The sequence below is a fragment of the Nerophis lumbriciformis genome, linkage group LG19 (assembly GCF_033978685.3).
Source record: "Nerophis lumbriciformis linkage group LG19, RoL_Nlum_v2.1, whole genome shotgun sequence".
Classification (NCBI taxonomy): Eukaryota; Metazoa; Chordata; class Actinopteri; order Syngnathiformes; family Syngnathidae; genus Nerophis; species Nerophis lumbriciformis.
Window position 1 is genome coordinate 23,063,389 of NC_084566.2, and position 12,669 is coordinate 23,076,057.

At 40.6% G+C, this 12,669-nt stretch overlaps 1 protein-coding gene across 2 annotated transcripts in view; it reads right to left on the bottom strand.

The window, feature by feature from the left end:
• Positions 1-12,669, bottom strand: part of rock1 (Rho-associated, coiled-coil containing protein kinase 1) — an 83,231-nt gene that overhangs the window by 6,286 nt on the left and 64,276 nt on the right. For both annotated transcript variants that reach the window (XM_061979273.2, XM_061979274.2), the window contains exons 19-32: positions 12,498-12,658; positions 12,230-12,414; positions 11,795-11,864; positions 11,611-11,714; positions 11,362-11,527; positions 11,164-11,257; positions 11,002-11,090; positions 10,748-10,939; positions 9,047-9,212; positions 6,524-6,594; positions 6,368-6,456; positions 5,462-5,540; positions 5,123-5,384; positions 4,840-5,047 (exon numbers count right to left, since the gene is read on the bottom strand). In XM_061979273.2, the coding sequence (XP_061835257.2) occupies positions 4,840-5,047; positions 5,123-5,384; positions 5,462-5,540; positions 6,368-6,456; positions 6,524-6,594; positions 9,047-9,212; positions 10,748-10,939; positions 11,002-11,090; positions 11,164-11,257; positions 11,362-11,527; positions 11,611-11,714; positions 11,795-11,864; positions 12,230-12,414; positions 12,498-12,658 (1,936 nt within the window). The remainder of the gene's footprint in view (positions 1-4,839; positions 5,048-5,122; positions 5,385-5,461; positions 5,541-6,367; positions 6,457-6,523; positions 6,595-9,046; positions 9,213-10,747; positions 10,940-11,001; positions 11,091-11,163; positions 11,258-11,361; positions 11,528-11,610; positions 11,715-11,794; positions 11,865-12,229; positions 12,415-12,497; positions 12,659-12,669) is intronic.

Below are 12,669 nucleotides of genomic sequence, written 5' to 3' on the forward strand. Positions count from 1 at the left end.
AGCAGCTAAGCCTGTGACCTTCGATCCCTTAGGCTGTACTGCATCAACAAGCGACATCAGTGTGTAAAGGATATCACCAAATGGGCTCAGGAACACTTCAGAAACCCACTGTCAGTAACTACAGTTGGTCGCTACATCTGTAAGTGCAAGTTAAAACTCTCCTATGCAAAGCGAAAACCGTTTATCAACAACACCCAGAAACGCCGTCGGCTTCGCTGGGCCTGAGCTCATCTAAGATGGACTGATACAAAGTGGAAAAGCGTTCTGTGGTCTGACGAGTCCACATTTCAAATTGTTTTTGGAAACTGTGGACGTCGTGTCCTCCGGACCAAAGAGGAAAAGAACCATCCAGATTGTTATAGGCGCAAAGTTGAAAAGCCAGCATCTGTGATGGTATGGGGGTGCATTAGTGCCAAATACATGGGTAACTTACACATCTGTGAAGGCGCCATTAATGCTGAAAGGTACATACAGGTTTTGGAGCAACATATGTTGCCATCCAAGCAACGTTACCATGGACGCCCCTGCTTATTTCAGCAAGACAATGCCAAGCTACGTGTTACATCAACGTGGCTTCATAGTAAAAGAGAGCGGGTACTAGACTGGCCTGCCTGTAGTCCAGACCTGTCTCCCATTGAAAATGTGTGGCGCATTATGAAGCCTAAAATACCACAATGGAGACCACCGGACTGTTGAAAAACTTAAGCTGTACATCAAGCAAGAATGGGAAAGAATTCCACCTGAGAAGCTTAAAAAATGTGTCTCCTCAGTTCCCAAACGTTTACTGAGTGTTGTTAAAAGGAAAGGCCATGTAACACAGTGGTGAACATGCCCTTTCCCAACTACTTTGGCACTTGTTGCAGCCATGAAATTCCAAGTTAATTATTATTTGCAAAAAAAAAATAAAGTTTATGAGTTTGAACATCAAATATCTTGTCTTTGTAGTGCATTCAATTGAATATGGGTTGAAAAGGATTTGCAAATCATTGTATTCCGTTTATATTTACATCTAACACAATTTCCCAACTCATATGGAAACGGGGTTTGTATTTCGATACTTTTCTAAATAGAGGGGACCACAAAGAAGGAATTATTGGCTTTAATAAACGTTTTTATTGTACATTAAACATACGTTTCTTATTGCAATCGAAGAACAATGTTGTCCTTAAATAACATAGTGAACATATTCGACAACTTATCTTTCTTATTCATTTATTTTGTCAAAATTATGAGGGACAAGCGGTAGAAAATGCATTATTAATCTACTTGTTCATTTACTGTGAATATCTGCTTATTTTCTGTTTTAAAATGTTCCATCTACACTTCTGTTAAAATGTAATAAACACGTGAGTTTCTTGAGTTTATAACATAATATACATTTTTTTAAAAAGGAAAAAAGATTTAGTTATAAAAAATATCGATGTAATCATTGTAGTATCGACTAGATACGCTATCGTACTTGGTATCATTACAGTGGATGTTAGGTGTAGATCCACCCATGGCATTTGTTTACATTGAGGAGCGCTAGCTTGTTGTTAGCAGTGAGCTATGGTATCCTTATACGGTGTGTAGTGAAGAATGTTTATAGCTATTCCTCGTCTTGCAGAGATGATACTTGTGAAAATTACTTTATTTGTCGCCATGGAGGCGAGGATTAGTGATTTAGAAGTAGCTAAAACACTGCCAATTGCGGAATACTTGTGAAAATTACTTTATTTGTCGCCATGGAGGCGAGGATTAGTGATTTAGAAGTAGCTAAAACACTGCCGACTGAGGATGGACGTTAGCCGCAAGCTAGCTAGCCATGTTTTAAAGCACCTCTTGTGTTATAGCTTCACATTTATCGTTAGTTTAAAAGTCTAAATGCGTCCATTCTCCCTTTTCTGTTCCCACACTGTGTCTGTTTGTAAGTACTCTGTGATTGTGCGCTGCCGAACATGGTCCCCTGCTTGTAAAACCATCAATGTCACGACGTGACAACGCCGCGCCGTCATGCCCGTTAATAAAAAATACAAAATAGGGAACCAGTACTTTTTAGAGGCGGTATATTACAGTTTATGATTCATTAGTACCGCGGTACTGTATTAGTACCGGTATACCGTACAACCTTAATAATACACACATTACTTTACATCCACCTTTTATCCCAGTACAGCCCCAAAGTCAAAAAGTTTGGACACCCCTGTTATAATAATTCATTTTGATGCTAGAATGTAGTATTTCCTCACATAGTTATTAGATGCAGTGAATTGAGGAGTGAGTCACCGACTTGAATAAATGCCACACCACAAATATAGACTTCCTACACTTTGTGGATATATTTACCTCTTTTATTCATGTTTCTTTATGTGGGGAAAATCTGTAATATTATGAGGTAAAAACACTTATTTGTAGCTATAAGCCTTCTTCGCGATAAACGCCTTACCCCTAATCTCCGCAGTTGAGTAAAACCACTACATGAGGATTTACATCGTATTCATGTCCAATATTGCTGGGTTGCAATCACGTGACCAAGAGGCACTTCAGGTTTTCAGGCAAAGGTCTAGAGTAGGCTCTTGTTTATTTACCTCCATCAGTGCAGATTTATGCATATTTTGAAAGGTTTAGAGGCAAATATACAGTTGGATGAAATGTATTCATACACTCTTAAGACACATTTTTTTGAAAGATTTAAACTATTCATCATCACCAAGACATTACTGCTCGCTACAAACCTCACTTTCTTGGACACAAACGGATTTAGAGAAGAAAAGATTGGAGGTACATCTGCTGTGATTGTGACGCTAATGGAAAAAAAATCATACGTTTGTTTGCAGTTGATTTCCTGCTACAAATATTAGTCTTATCTACAATTCATGTTTGTAGTTGTTTTTATGGTGTGAAGTTCATATTTTGTCTCATTATTTAGCTATAGATGTCCCTGTTGTTTAGCAATGATTGCTAGCGATATCAAGGTTCAGTATATCATGTTGAGCCTACGAGATATGTATTCATCTAGTTTATTAATACTATTACGAATATTAAATTGATGCTAACAAATAGTGCCAAAGACGTTATAATGTGGTCATCCGTGTTGAATAAAGAACGACTTTCCTGCACAACAACCACCACCAAGCTTTTAGTTTCCGTTATGAAAATCGACAACGAAAATACGGTGAATTGGACCAACAATCACAATATTTATTACTAGAACTTACATTACGTAGGGGTGTAATGGTACACAAAAATTTCGGTTCGGTACGTACCTCGATTTAGAGGTCACGGTTCGGTTAATTTTCGGTACAGTAAGAAAACAACAAAATACATTTTTTTTGGTTATTTATTTACCAAATTTGCAAAATCTTCCACCAAAAATATTTTTCTTAGTGGAATTGGATAGGTCAATAATTCACAATAACATTGATTTTGATTCAATATTATGTTTTGAGCAATGACAGTTTGAAAGAAAAAAAAACAGTTTTGTTTTATTAGTCAATATTGCAACTTTTTCTAAATTACGTTTAACCTTTAAGCTTTTTTATTTCATTTATGTTATGTTTCAATAGTATTTTTAGAATGTGCCGTGGGCCTTTAAAACAATAGCTGTGGGCCGCAAATGGCCTCTGGGGCACACTTTTGACACCCCTTCTATTGATAATAAAAAAATTAAATCTGCTAAATCTATGGATAAAAAGCAGAGCCTGGCGACACATGCGCGTTTATCATAACTCTCTCACTCTCTCTGTCTCTGCCCCTCCCTCACGAATGCTGCTGCGCACACAATTTGTTTTGTTTTTAACCCCTTCTTAACCCTGAACGTACATTGTTAATACACGCAACCGTAACTCAAAATGCCCGACATTTGAGGCATTTAAGAAACCCCGCCCGGACAGCCCCGCAAAAGAGGACATGTCCGGTGAAAAGAGGACGTATGGTCAGTCTATCCTAGCCCGGTTGTTGCTAGCATGCTAGCAGCGATCGGTTTCACCGGACATGTCCTCTTTTGCTAGCATGCTAGCAGCGACCGGGCTAGGATAGACTGACCATACGTCCTCTTTTCACCGGACATGTCCTCTTTTGCGGGGCTGTCCGGGCAAAGTTTCTTAAATGCCTCAAATGTCCGGCATTTTGAGTATTGTTTACACAACGTGCAGTACGCTACTTAATATGTCCGTGTGGAAACTCGTTCGGTACACTTTCGCACCGAACCGAAACCCCCATACCGAAACGTTTCAATACAAATACACGTACCGTTACACCCCTAACATTACATGAATTTATTCGCACAACCAAGTGGTCATAGTTATATTTAGGCATAGCAACCACAAAAATACACAAATTAATGCCATCTGTTGTCCTTTTCTTACGTTTAGTTCTGCTCTCAAACACTACTAAAATAGTAGAGAATAAATTTGATTGCGTTACAGGAAGTTTTTCAAACAAACATTTTACAAAGTGATCACTGCAGACACAAGCATGTTCCGATTGTATTCCACAAGCTGATGCAAGGGATATTTTTAAGAGCCATTTCCTTCGACGCACTTTCGTTTTTCCTCTGACTTTGTTACCTTTATGAACCACTTCTTTCGGGACTCTATGAAAGCTCTTTCTTATCTCTCTATTTGAACAACTGGAACACCCAAAAACAGCTAAGCAATACAGTATTTTCTGCTCAAACTCTAGACTTACTCTCATTTGCTTTAATTCTACACTCAAACTGCTTAAACCGCAAAGAAGAAAAATTGATATGAAGTCAGATGCAACCCAGCAATTGGTACAATTTTGTACACTGTAGCCTAATAATGTATGACGCTCATAAAAGTGGATCACTCTACAAAAGAAAATAGGTCAAAAAGTTACCTCAATTTTGCAGTATTGCTTTTAGGGTTTTTGCGGAAGGACTGGTTGGGTCCGGGGCGAGTGGACATGGAGCGAGGCGAGGCTCTGGAAAATGTGGAAGGCGGAGTTTTGGGTATCTTCTTTCCAAGATGGCCGATCCACTTCTTCTGCTCGTCTTGGGTCAGGGCCAGCAGGAGCATGTCCCGGGCAGAGGTAACGTCGTAGTTAACTGCGAGAAACCCAAAAAGGATTTAGTGTCAGGAGTCACGGATGCAAGTAAAATCTCGTTATGTCTTCAGTAAACCTTTGCAAGGAGCGATTACGTCCTCCTTCTTGTCGAGGTGGTCCTTGTGGCACTTGACATGGCAGCGGCGGCACTCAAGGGCCGGCGGCGGCTTGAAGACGTGCCACAGCGGCTTGGAGCAGGCCTCGCAATTGGAAGGGAAGTGATACAAGGTGGGGATGAACTCGTGGCCTTTGTGCGGCAGACAGTTGGATTTGTCGCCTTGAGGGACCGCCTCCATGTCAGCCTCTTTTCTGCACTCGCCCTCATTGGCATACAGGATCTGAAAGCAGATCGTGGTTCACTCACAGAGCAAGAAACCAAATTTATAGCTGACTGTAAAAGAGAAAACCTTTTTACCTGGAATATTCTCGGAATCTCTTCAGTCTCGGCGCGGTACACGTCTCCTTGTGTCACTGGTCTCACGTGGAACAGTTTGCTGCAGGGAGGGGATGCACAATCAGCAATTGGATAGAATACTGTCCATCAAAGGTACCGGACTCAAAGCCAAGGGGCCAGATATAGCACGCCACATTTAAGCCCCCAAATAATGTGCGTCAATAAAGAACAACAGTCATCCATCTTTTATCATTTACTCTCATGCAAATATATTCATCACGAGGGCATAAACAACCTGTTTACCACTTTCTAAATATGTTTTTTTTTTACATTATGAGCCCTCTAGATATGAATTAAAACCCTCTAGTCACCTTCACAATCATTTAATCCAATATACTGTAGTGATGATGCCTGAGGCTGAGCCAATTGGTGGCAACGATACTAAAAAGCGAGTTATAATTGGTTAATTTCTAGTTCATTTAGTGATGTTTATGCTTGAAAATACTTAATTTAGCAACAAAACTTGTAGAATATGCTTTAAAAAATTGTTTTGTTTTGCGATGTGGTGAAGCCGTAATATTTGAAGTGCGATGTGTCAAGGGACGACTGCAATTAGATATCTTCTAAACTTTAATATTTGATCATAAAACCAGTTATTACCAGCATTTTGTTGGTTATAAAAAATACTTACATATCTGCTTGTCATGGATTATGATTTCAGAGCAAGTTATCCATAATAATCAAATGAAAATTAATATGCAAATTTGTAAGGAAATTACACATATATGTTATATATAGTGACTGTTAGAAACAGTCATAGCTGTGACGTAGCACTCAATGGAAAGGAGTTTGACACCACCGATGCCCACGATTGTAGATGAAGATGACGAATGTATCCCTCCAAATAATTCAGAAAAAAATACTTACTCGATATCTAGTACCATGGAAGGGTTGGATTGCTCCTTATCTTGCTCATCATTGTAGAACAAAATCTTCTTGCTGCTCACCACAACATACTGCAAAACAACATTAAGAAACGTTAAAAGAGCAGAAGAGTGACAGGACTGACATACACATAAATACCTGTTTCTTCCATCCGTATCGCTTAATATTGGTGCGGTTAGGAATGGACAGCCAGCCCTCCAGTCGGGATTCTGTATCAAAACAAAAAAGCAGAGTAAGCGTGACAATTACATAGATGTGTGGACTGGGGGCAAAGTTTAAGCCATGCATAGAATACATCCAGCTAGTGTGAGAGAAAAGAAAGCAAATCAAAAAGGTCACAGCGAGTTCAAGCCATCAAGTGATGGTCAGCGGTTAGCCAGGGAGTTGGTGTCAAGAAGCGTTAGGACACTCCATAATGCTGCTTCACTCTCCATCAGACATTGAGTGAAGTCCTTCATACAAATACAGCACAGGCAGTTTTGTTATCGTAGTATATACACTTTGTCTTGACTGGCTTGATCAATCCTGCGGTACAGTGTTAAAAAAAATCATACTTTAAAAAAGTGCATGCAGCTGAAGAGGATTTGTTCATGTGTATGTATATAATCATTATATTATTATATATATATTTTTATATGTGAGGGAGATCCTCCGGTCCAAGCAACACTTCTGTGCAAGCATGCAAACAAAACAGAGTTAAGTGTGTGAAAAACAGTGCAATAGTAAAAACAAACAACAGCAAGCCCCATCAAAGGTGCTGTCTGGGATACTGAGGAGAACTTAACATCTGGGCTGGGGGATGGGGAGAGGGGACTTTACTGATGGGAGCGGTCTTTATTTACCCTGTCTTTTAATATCAGGCTTCAATTAAAAGTGTTCCCAAAACTAGAGATGGATAAAGAGCACTAAAGGAAAACCAAGAAAACAACAGAACAGCAGCTGCAGCACAGGCCAGGCAAAAAGGAGCTTGTCTGCTCGGTTACTCACAGAAGGAAAGGAAGAAGAAGTTACAAAGAGAAGAAGAGCAAGGACTAGACACGAGGGGGAAATAGAGAATGATTTAAAAACATGAACACTCAAGAATTACACCAGTTTGCTATCATGACATTGGAAATTAGCAAGAAACAGAAACTAGATGTGCTGATGATCATTACATGCGACACACCTGATAGACAGTCTAATATTCAGCACAATGGCAATTATGCATATCAAGAAAACTACCTAGGGAACTCAAACACAATACATACATGGTTATTTGTCCTGCAAGCGCAAAAAGAAGTGATCAAAGTAACAGTTGTTATACGTAAACCCAGTAAAGCAAACCTAATCTTTGAAGATTACTGCTTTCAGCACAAATTCCTTTTTTATGTGGTGACCATGTTTATTTTCCTTTGTGACGTTTTACCATGGATATGCTTGCGAAAAGGTGCATACATACATACAAAGACAAATAAATTGCAATGGTGTGTTAAGTAGAGATACGCCATTTGATCAGCCACCATTCAGTATCGGCTGACTTCCATGAAAAGTAAGTGATCTGCCAATGACGATTAATGTCTTTCAATGTCGATCACAAAAACCGAACACCCCTCTGGCTGATACTTGATTTATTTTTGGTGCCCTGGCTGATAGAGGCGGCTAGCAGCTCAACACTGTGAATGGACATACTGATTCTCTAAGTAAATTACAGTCAACTGCGATAAATTAACTCCCCGTACATTTCTTACAAGTATCCTTATTACTTGAGTACGAGGCTAAACATGTTACACACAGAGTAACAAGAAGCAGCAGACAAGCAAGTATGCTGAATGCTAAACTAGCTTGAAACAACGCAAGAAATAAGTCTAGATAAAACTGTGTTACAGCAGTAAGTAATTTACAGGAAATTAACAAGTAGATTAATGAGAATATATAGCGAGAATACTACAGCAATACTCTGCTGCTGTGTGGCAGGACAGGCACACACTTAAGGGGAATGTGGTGTCGATATCATAGATAAAACCAGATTATGATCGATACTGTCATTTTCACAAAATCTTTTTTTCATGTTTTGGTTATTGTTTACAGGTAAAATGTCCCAAGATACAAGAGGACTTTGCGGGGGGAAAAACAAAATGATTTGAAAGAGTAGTAGATGTGTAAACAATACACCAGCAGCAAAGCTGCATGCCAGCCTGCTTTAAACATAATCCCAGTTGTTTATTCGAAAAACTAGTCAAAAATAAATGGGTAGTGGCAGCTTTAGTCCAAACTAAGGTGCCTTTATGTCTGATTTTCAGATCATATCTTCAATAGCACTCACATAAAATTAATACATGTGATCATTATCAGCATTGGTATTAGCCAACCGCACTTATGGATGATTGGTTTCGGAATCATAAAACTGAATCGGAACACCCCGAGTGTAAAAGGAGCTAAGTTTTAGGTTTCTCTCATCCTGTTGTGTTGAAAGTGATGTTTTTTTAAAAACGTAGTTATGTCATTGTGTGACGCACTGCGTTGTCTACTACCATATCCTACTTTGGTAAACTGGATTCTGTGTAAAAAGTAAAGGCAGGTCAATGCCAGATTCTCTGTTTTGGTTCTGCGGAACAAAGTCTAGATTATCAATGCCAACAAAATCAGCATAACAATGCAGGTAGCTCGTCACGGCGCCTATACCTGCGATGTTGCTGTCCGTCTCGTCCGTCAGCAGGCTGGTGATGCTGGAGTTGTCCATGCGCTGTTGCAGGTCGTTGAGTTTCTCTCGCAGCTGCTCGATGTCGCTCTCCTTGCTATCCAGCTGCATCTGGAGCTCGTTGCGGTACGTGCACTCCTCTGCCAGTTGCTATTGGTTTCGTAGAGAATATTAGCCATCTAAGCAGTAGGGCTGCACGATTATTTGTTTTAATTAGTGCGATATCGTAACTGCAAGAGGCTGAGGTATTTTTTCTCACTGCCATCACCGGCATTTGAGTGACAGACAACTTTGCCCAAATAGAATTGTTTAGCCTCGCGTTTCTTCGTCTCTTGCTTCAGACTGAGAGAACGAGGTCTCAATCTGTGCATCGCTCTCAGCACTTGAGCGTGTTTATTAAACAGTAGAATAACTGAACACGGTGAGCCCTCTTTTCAGTCACCCACAAGCTTTGTCTCGGTGGGCAGAGAGCAACTCAGCAAGACTGTCAGCTTTGCACACACAGGAAGCACGGACAGAGAGCCTCCCAACTCGCAACTCGCCAGTGAGATGTTCCGCAAAGTAACAAAAATTAGGAGGTAAAAAATATGATTACAAAACCATATTTAAGCTTTAAATCGGATGGGCAATATGAGCCCATCAACACGGACGAACGAGCAAGAGTGCCGTGATTACGTAACGGCAATTACAAAAAAAGCCCAACCTCGTTTTTCCAACTGGGAAAAAAATGCACTTTAAGATGTTCAATATGTATTTAAGTTATGTAAGTTTGCTAACAGAAATGACTTTTTGTTTGTTTTTTTGTTATTCAGGATACAGTTATTTACCTTCCAATTACAGTACAATGGTAAACAATTTTACAGTAATGAGAAATAAAACTTTATATCCTTTGAAATGGTTACTTGCATTATTATTATATATTATGATTACATCACATTATAAACACGGTATAATTTTTTATTGATTATTTATTCAGTTTAAGACCATCCATCCATCCATCCATTTTCTACCGCTTGTCCCGTTCGGGGTCGCGGGGGTGCTGCAGCCTATCTCAGCTGCATTCGGGCGGAAGGCGGGGTACACCCTGGACAAGTCGCCACCTCATCACAGGGCCAACACAGATAGACAGACAACATTCACACTCACATTCACACACTAGAGCCAATTTAGTGTTGCCAATCAACCTATCCCCAGGTGCATGTCATTGGAGGTGGGAGAAAGCCGGAGTACCCGGAGGGAACCCACGCAGTCACCGGGAGAACATGCAAACTCCATACAGAAAGATCCCGAGCGCAGGATCGAACCCAGGACCTTCGTATTGTGAGGCAGACGCTCTAACCCCTCTTCCACCGTGCTGCCAGTTTAAGACCATGAGGTAGAAAAAATCTCTAAGTGTCAGCATAAAGCCAAATATATTTTTAAGTAAATTACTGCATATTGTTCTAATGTGTGAAATCTTGAGACAAAAATATGTTGCTTGACAGTCAAAAAGTAAAATGTTCTTTCATATGCTATTTTCAAAGTTTTACGCATTTATATGTATAAAAAAAGTGTTTTTTTCTCCGAATCGTGCAGTCCTACTAAGCAGAATTAACAGTATCCCCCTGGCAGCATTACAAGGCAATTTAAAGACGGTGTAACGTCTATATCATATTACTATTCATTTTGTTGTCATATGTACTCACCGCCTGCATCTCGCTGAGTTCTTTCTGATACTTGATGGCCATGTGGTTAAACTTGTCCTTCTCCTGGTTGAGCTCGAGCTGCAGCTTGCGGTTTTCCTTCTCTTTCTTCCGCAGGTCGGCAGTGCTGCCCTTCTTCTTCTGATCAAGCTTCATGTCCTTTCGATTCATGATCTCCGCCAGCTTGTTCACCGCCTGACGGAGAGAGGACGCTCAACAGGTTGGGAATTAAGATTCATTAAGGTGGCGCGCTTTACCTGGGTTTTCAGAGTGCGCTCCGTGTTGAGGACCTTCTCATAGTTGGCCTTAATTGCATTTGAAATCTCCTCCTTCTGAGCTGCATACTCTGAAATAATAAAAAAAAGTGCTTGTAGACAAAACAACTACAAAAGGTTAAGGGAATAAGAAAAGAAAAGTACCTTCTTCCTGAGTGCTTAGCTTCTCGTTTATCTCTGCCTTCTCTTTGGTGAGATTCTCTACATCTTTGGTCATGGTTTTATTAGACTCTTCAAGCTGAAAGGAAACACACATTAAAAAAAAAACTTTTCCACAGTATAAACCAATTGAATTTTATATACGTATATAGTCCTTCATCACACGTATACCATGTTGCTTACTCGCGCAATAGTGGCCTCCTTCTCCACAATCTCCTGCTTGTGTCTGGTGACCAATTTCTTGCTCTCTTGGCTGAGCTCAAAGTACTGCTCCTCCTGTAGTGCCCGGGCCAGCTGTTCCGACTCCGCCTTTGTCACGGTCAGATCCAGCTGAGCAGACAGGGACTCCCTTTGCATAGTAAAACGTCAATAAATCGTTATTACTCCACTTCGAGATGGGAGCGGTTCCAAGCACGAGTCTAACGTCTTTACCTTTCACCACACAGCTCCTGCACCTTTTTATGAGATTCTTGTACCTGCCGGTTCCTTTCCTCTATTTCCTCTTTCAGCTCTTTTACCTGAGTTTTGTAAAGCGTCTGAGTGGAACAACATGGAAAGTGCTTAGTAGGCCGTTTTTTCGCTTAGAACTAAATGGTGGGAGGAAGCAGATACTCACAGAAAAATACTGTTCAGCCTCAAGCTGGTCCTGAAGTTCCCTCATCTGCCCTTCGTTGCCTCTATATTGTCTAAGAGCACATTAACACAAAATAATTAGTGTCTTTATATTAGTTGTTTCTCCATCAAGGCCACTTTGTGAGCTGCAGTAGCAAAACACAGCTGGCATCACAAAGCAGCTAAGGGATTAGCAATAGAGAGCTGCACTAAGATTAAAAAGTCTAATCCGGTTGGAGTGAACGCTGTCACAGATCAGTTTAAGTTTAGTTGCACTATAAGCCGGAATAATAGCACTTATTTGGAAATAGTGGGCAATTGACAGCTTGACTTGCAAAGAGCATTACAGCCAAAGCAGTAAAAATAGAAAATAGAACTACAAGCAAAATAAATTGAAGAATTCATAGCATATTTGATAAGAGACAAGAGCAGCACTCACTTTGTCAACTGTGCTAGCTGAAACTCCAGCGAACGTTTGCTTTCCAGCGTGGTGTTGATCTCCTGTTTGAGCTGCTTCTCTGAACACCGCAGCCGGTCGACCTCCTGCATGCGGCTCTTCAGATCATTCTGGGCCAGGACACGCTTACTGGACTCCTGCTCTACCTGTATCCTCAGGTTCTTTACCTGGACCAAGAAGATATGCCACTTTTAAGGGTGCGACTTAATGAAAAGGATAGCCGTGTCTCGTCTGGAAAGCGTTCACTCACGTCATCCTCCAGCCTTTCCTTCTGCTTCATCAGCTGCTCCATCTTCTGCACAGACTGCTTGAGGTCAAACTCCAACATGGAGCACTGCTTCTCCACCTCCACCACGCGGCTCTCTGCTCGCATCCTCGCTCCGTTCTCTTCCGACATTTTTACCTGGACAGCTGGAGAACCG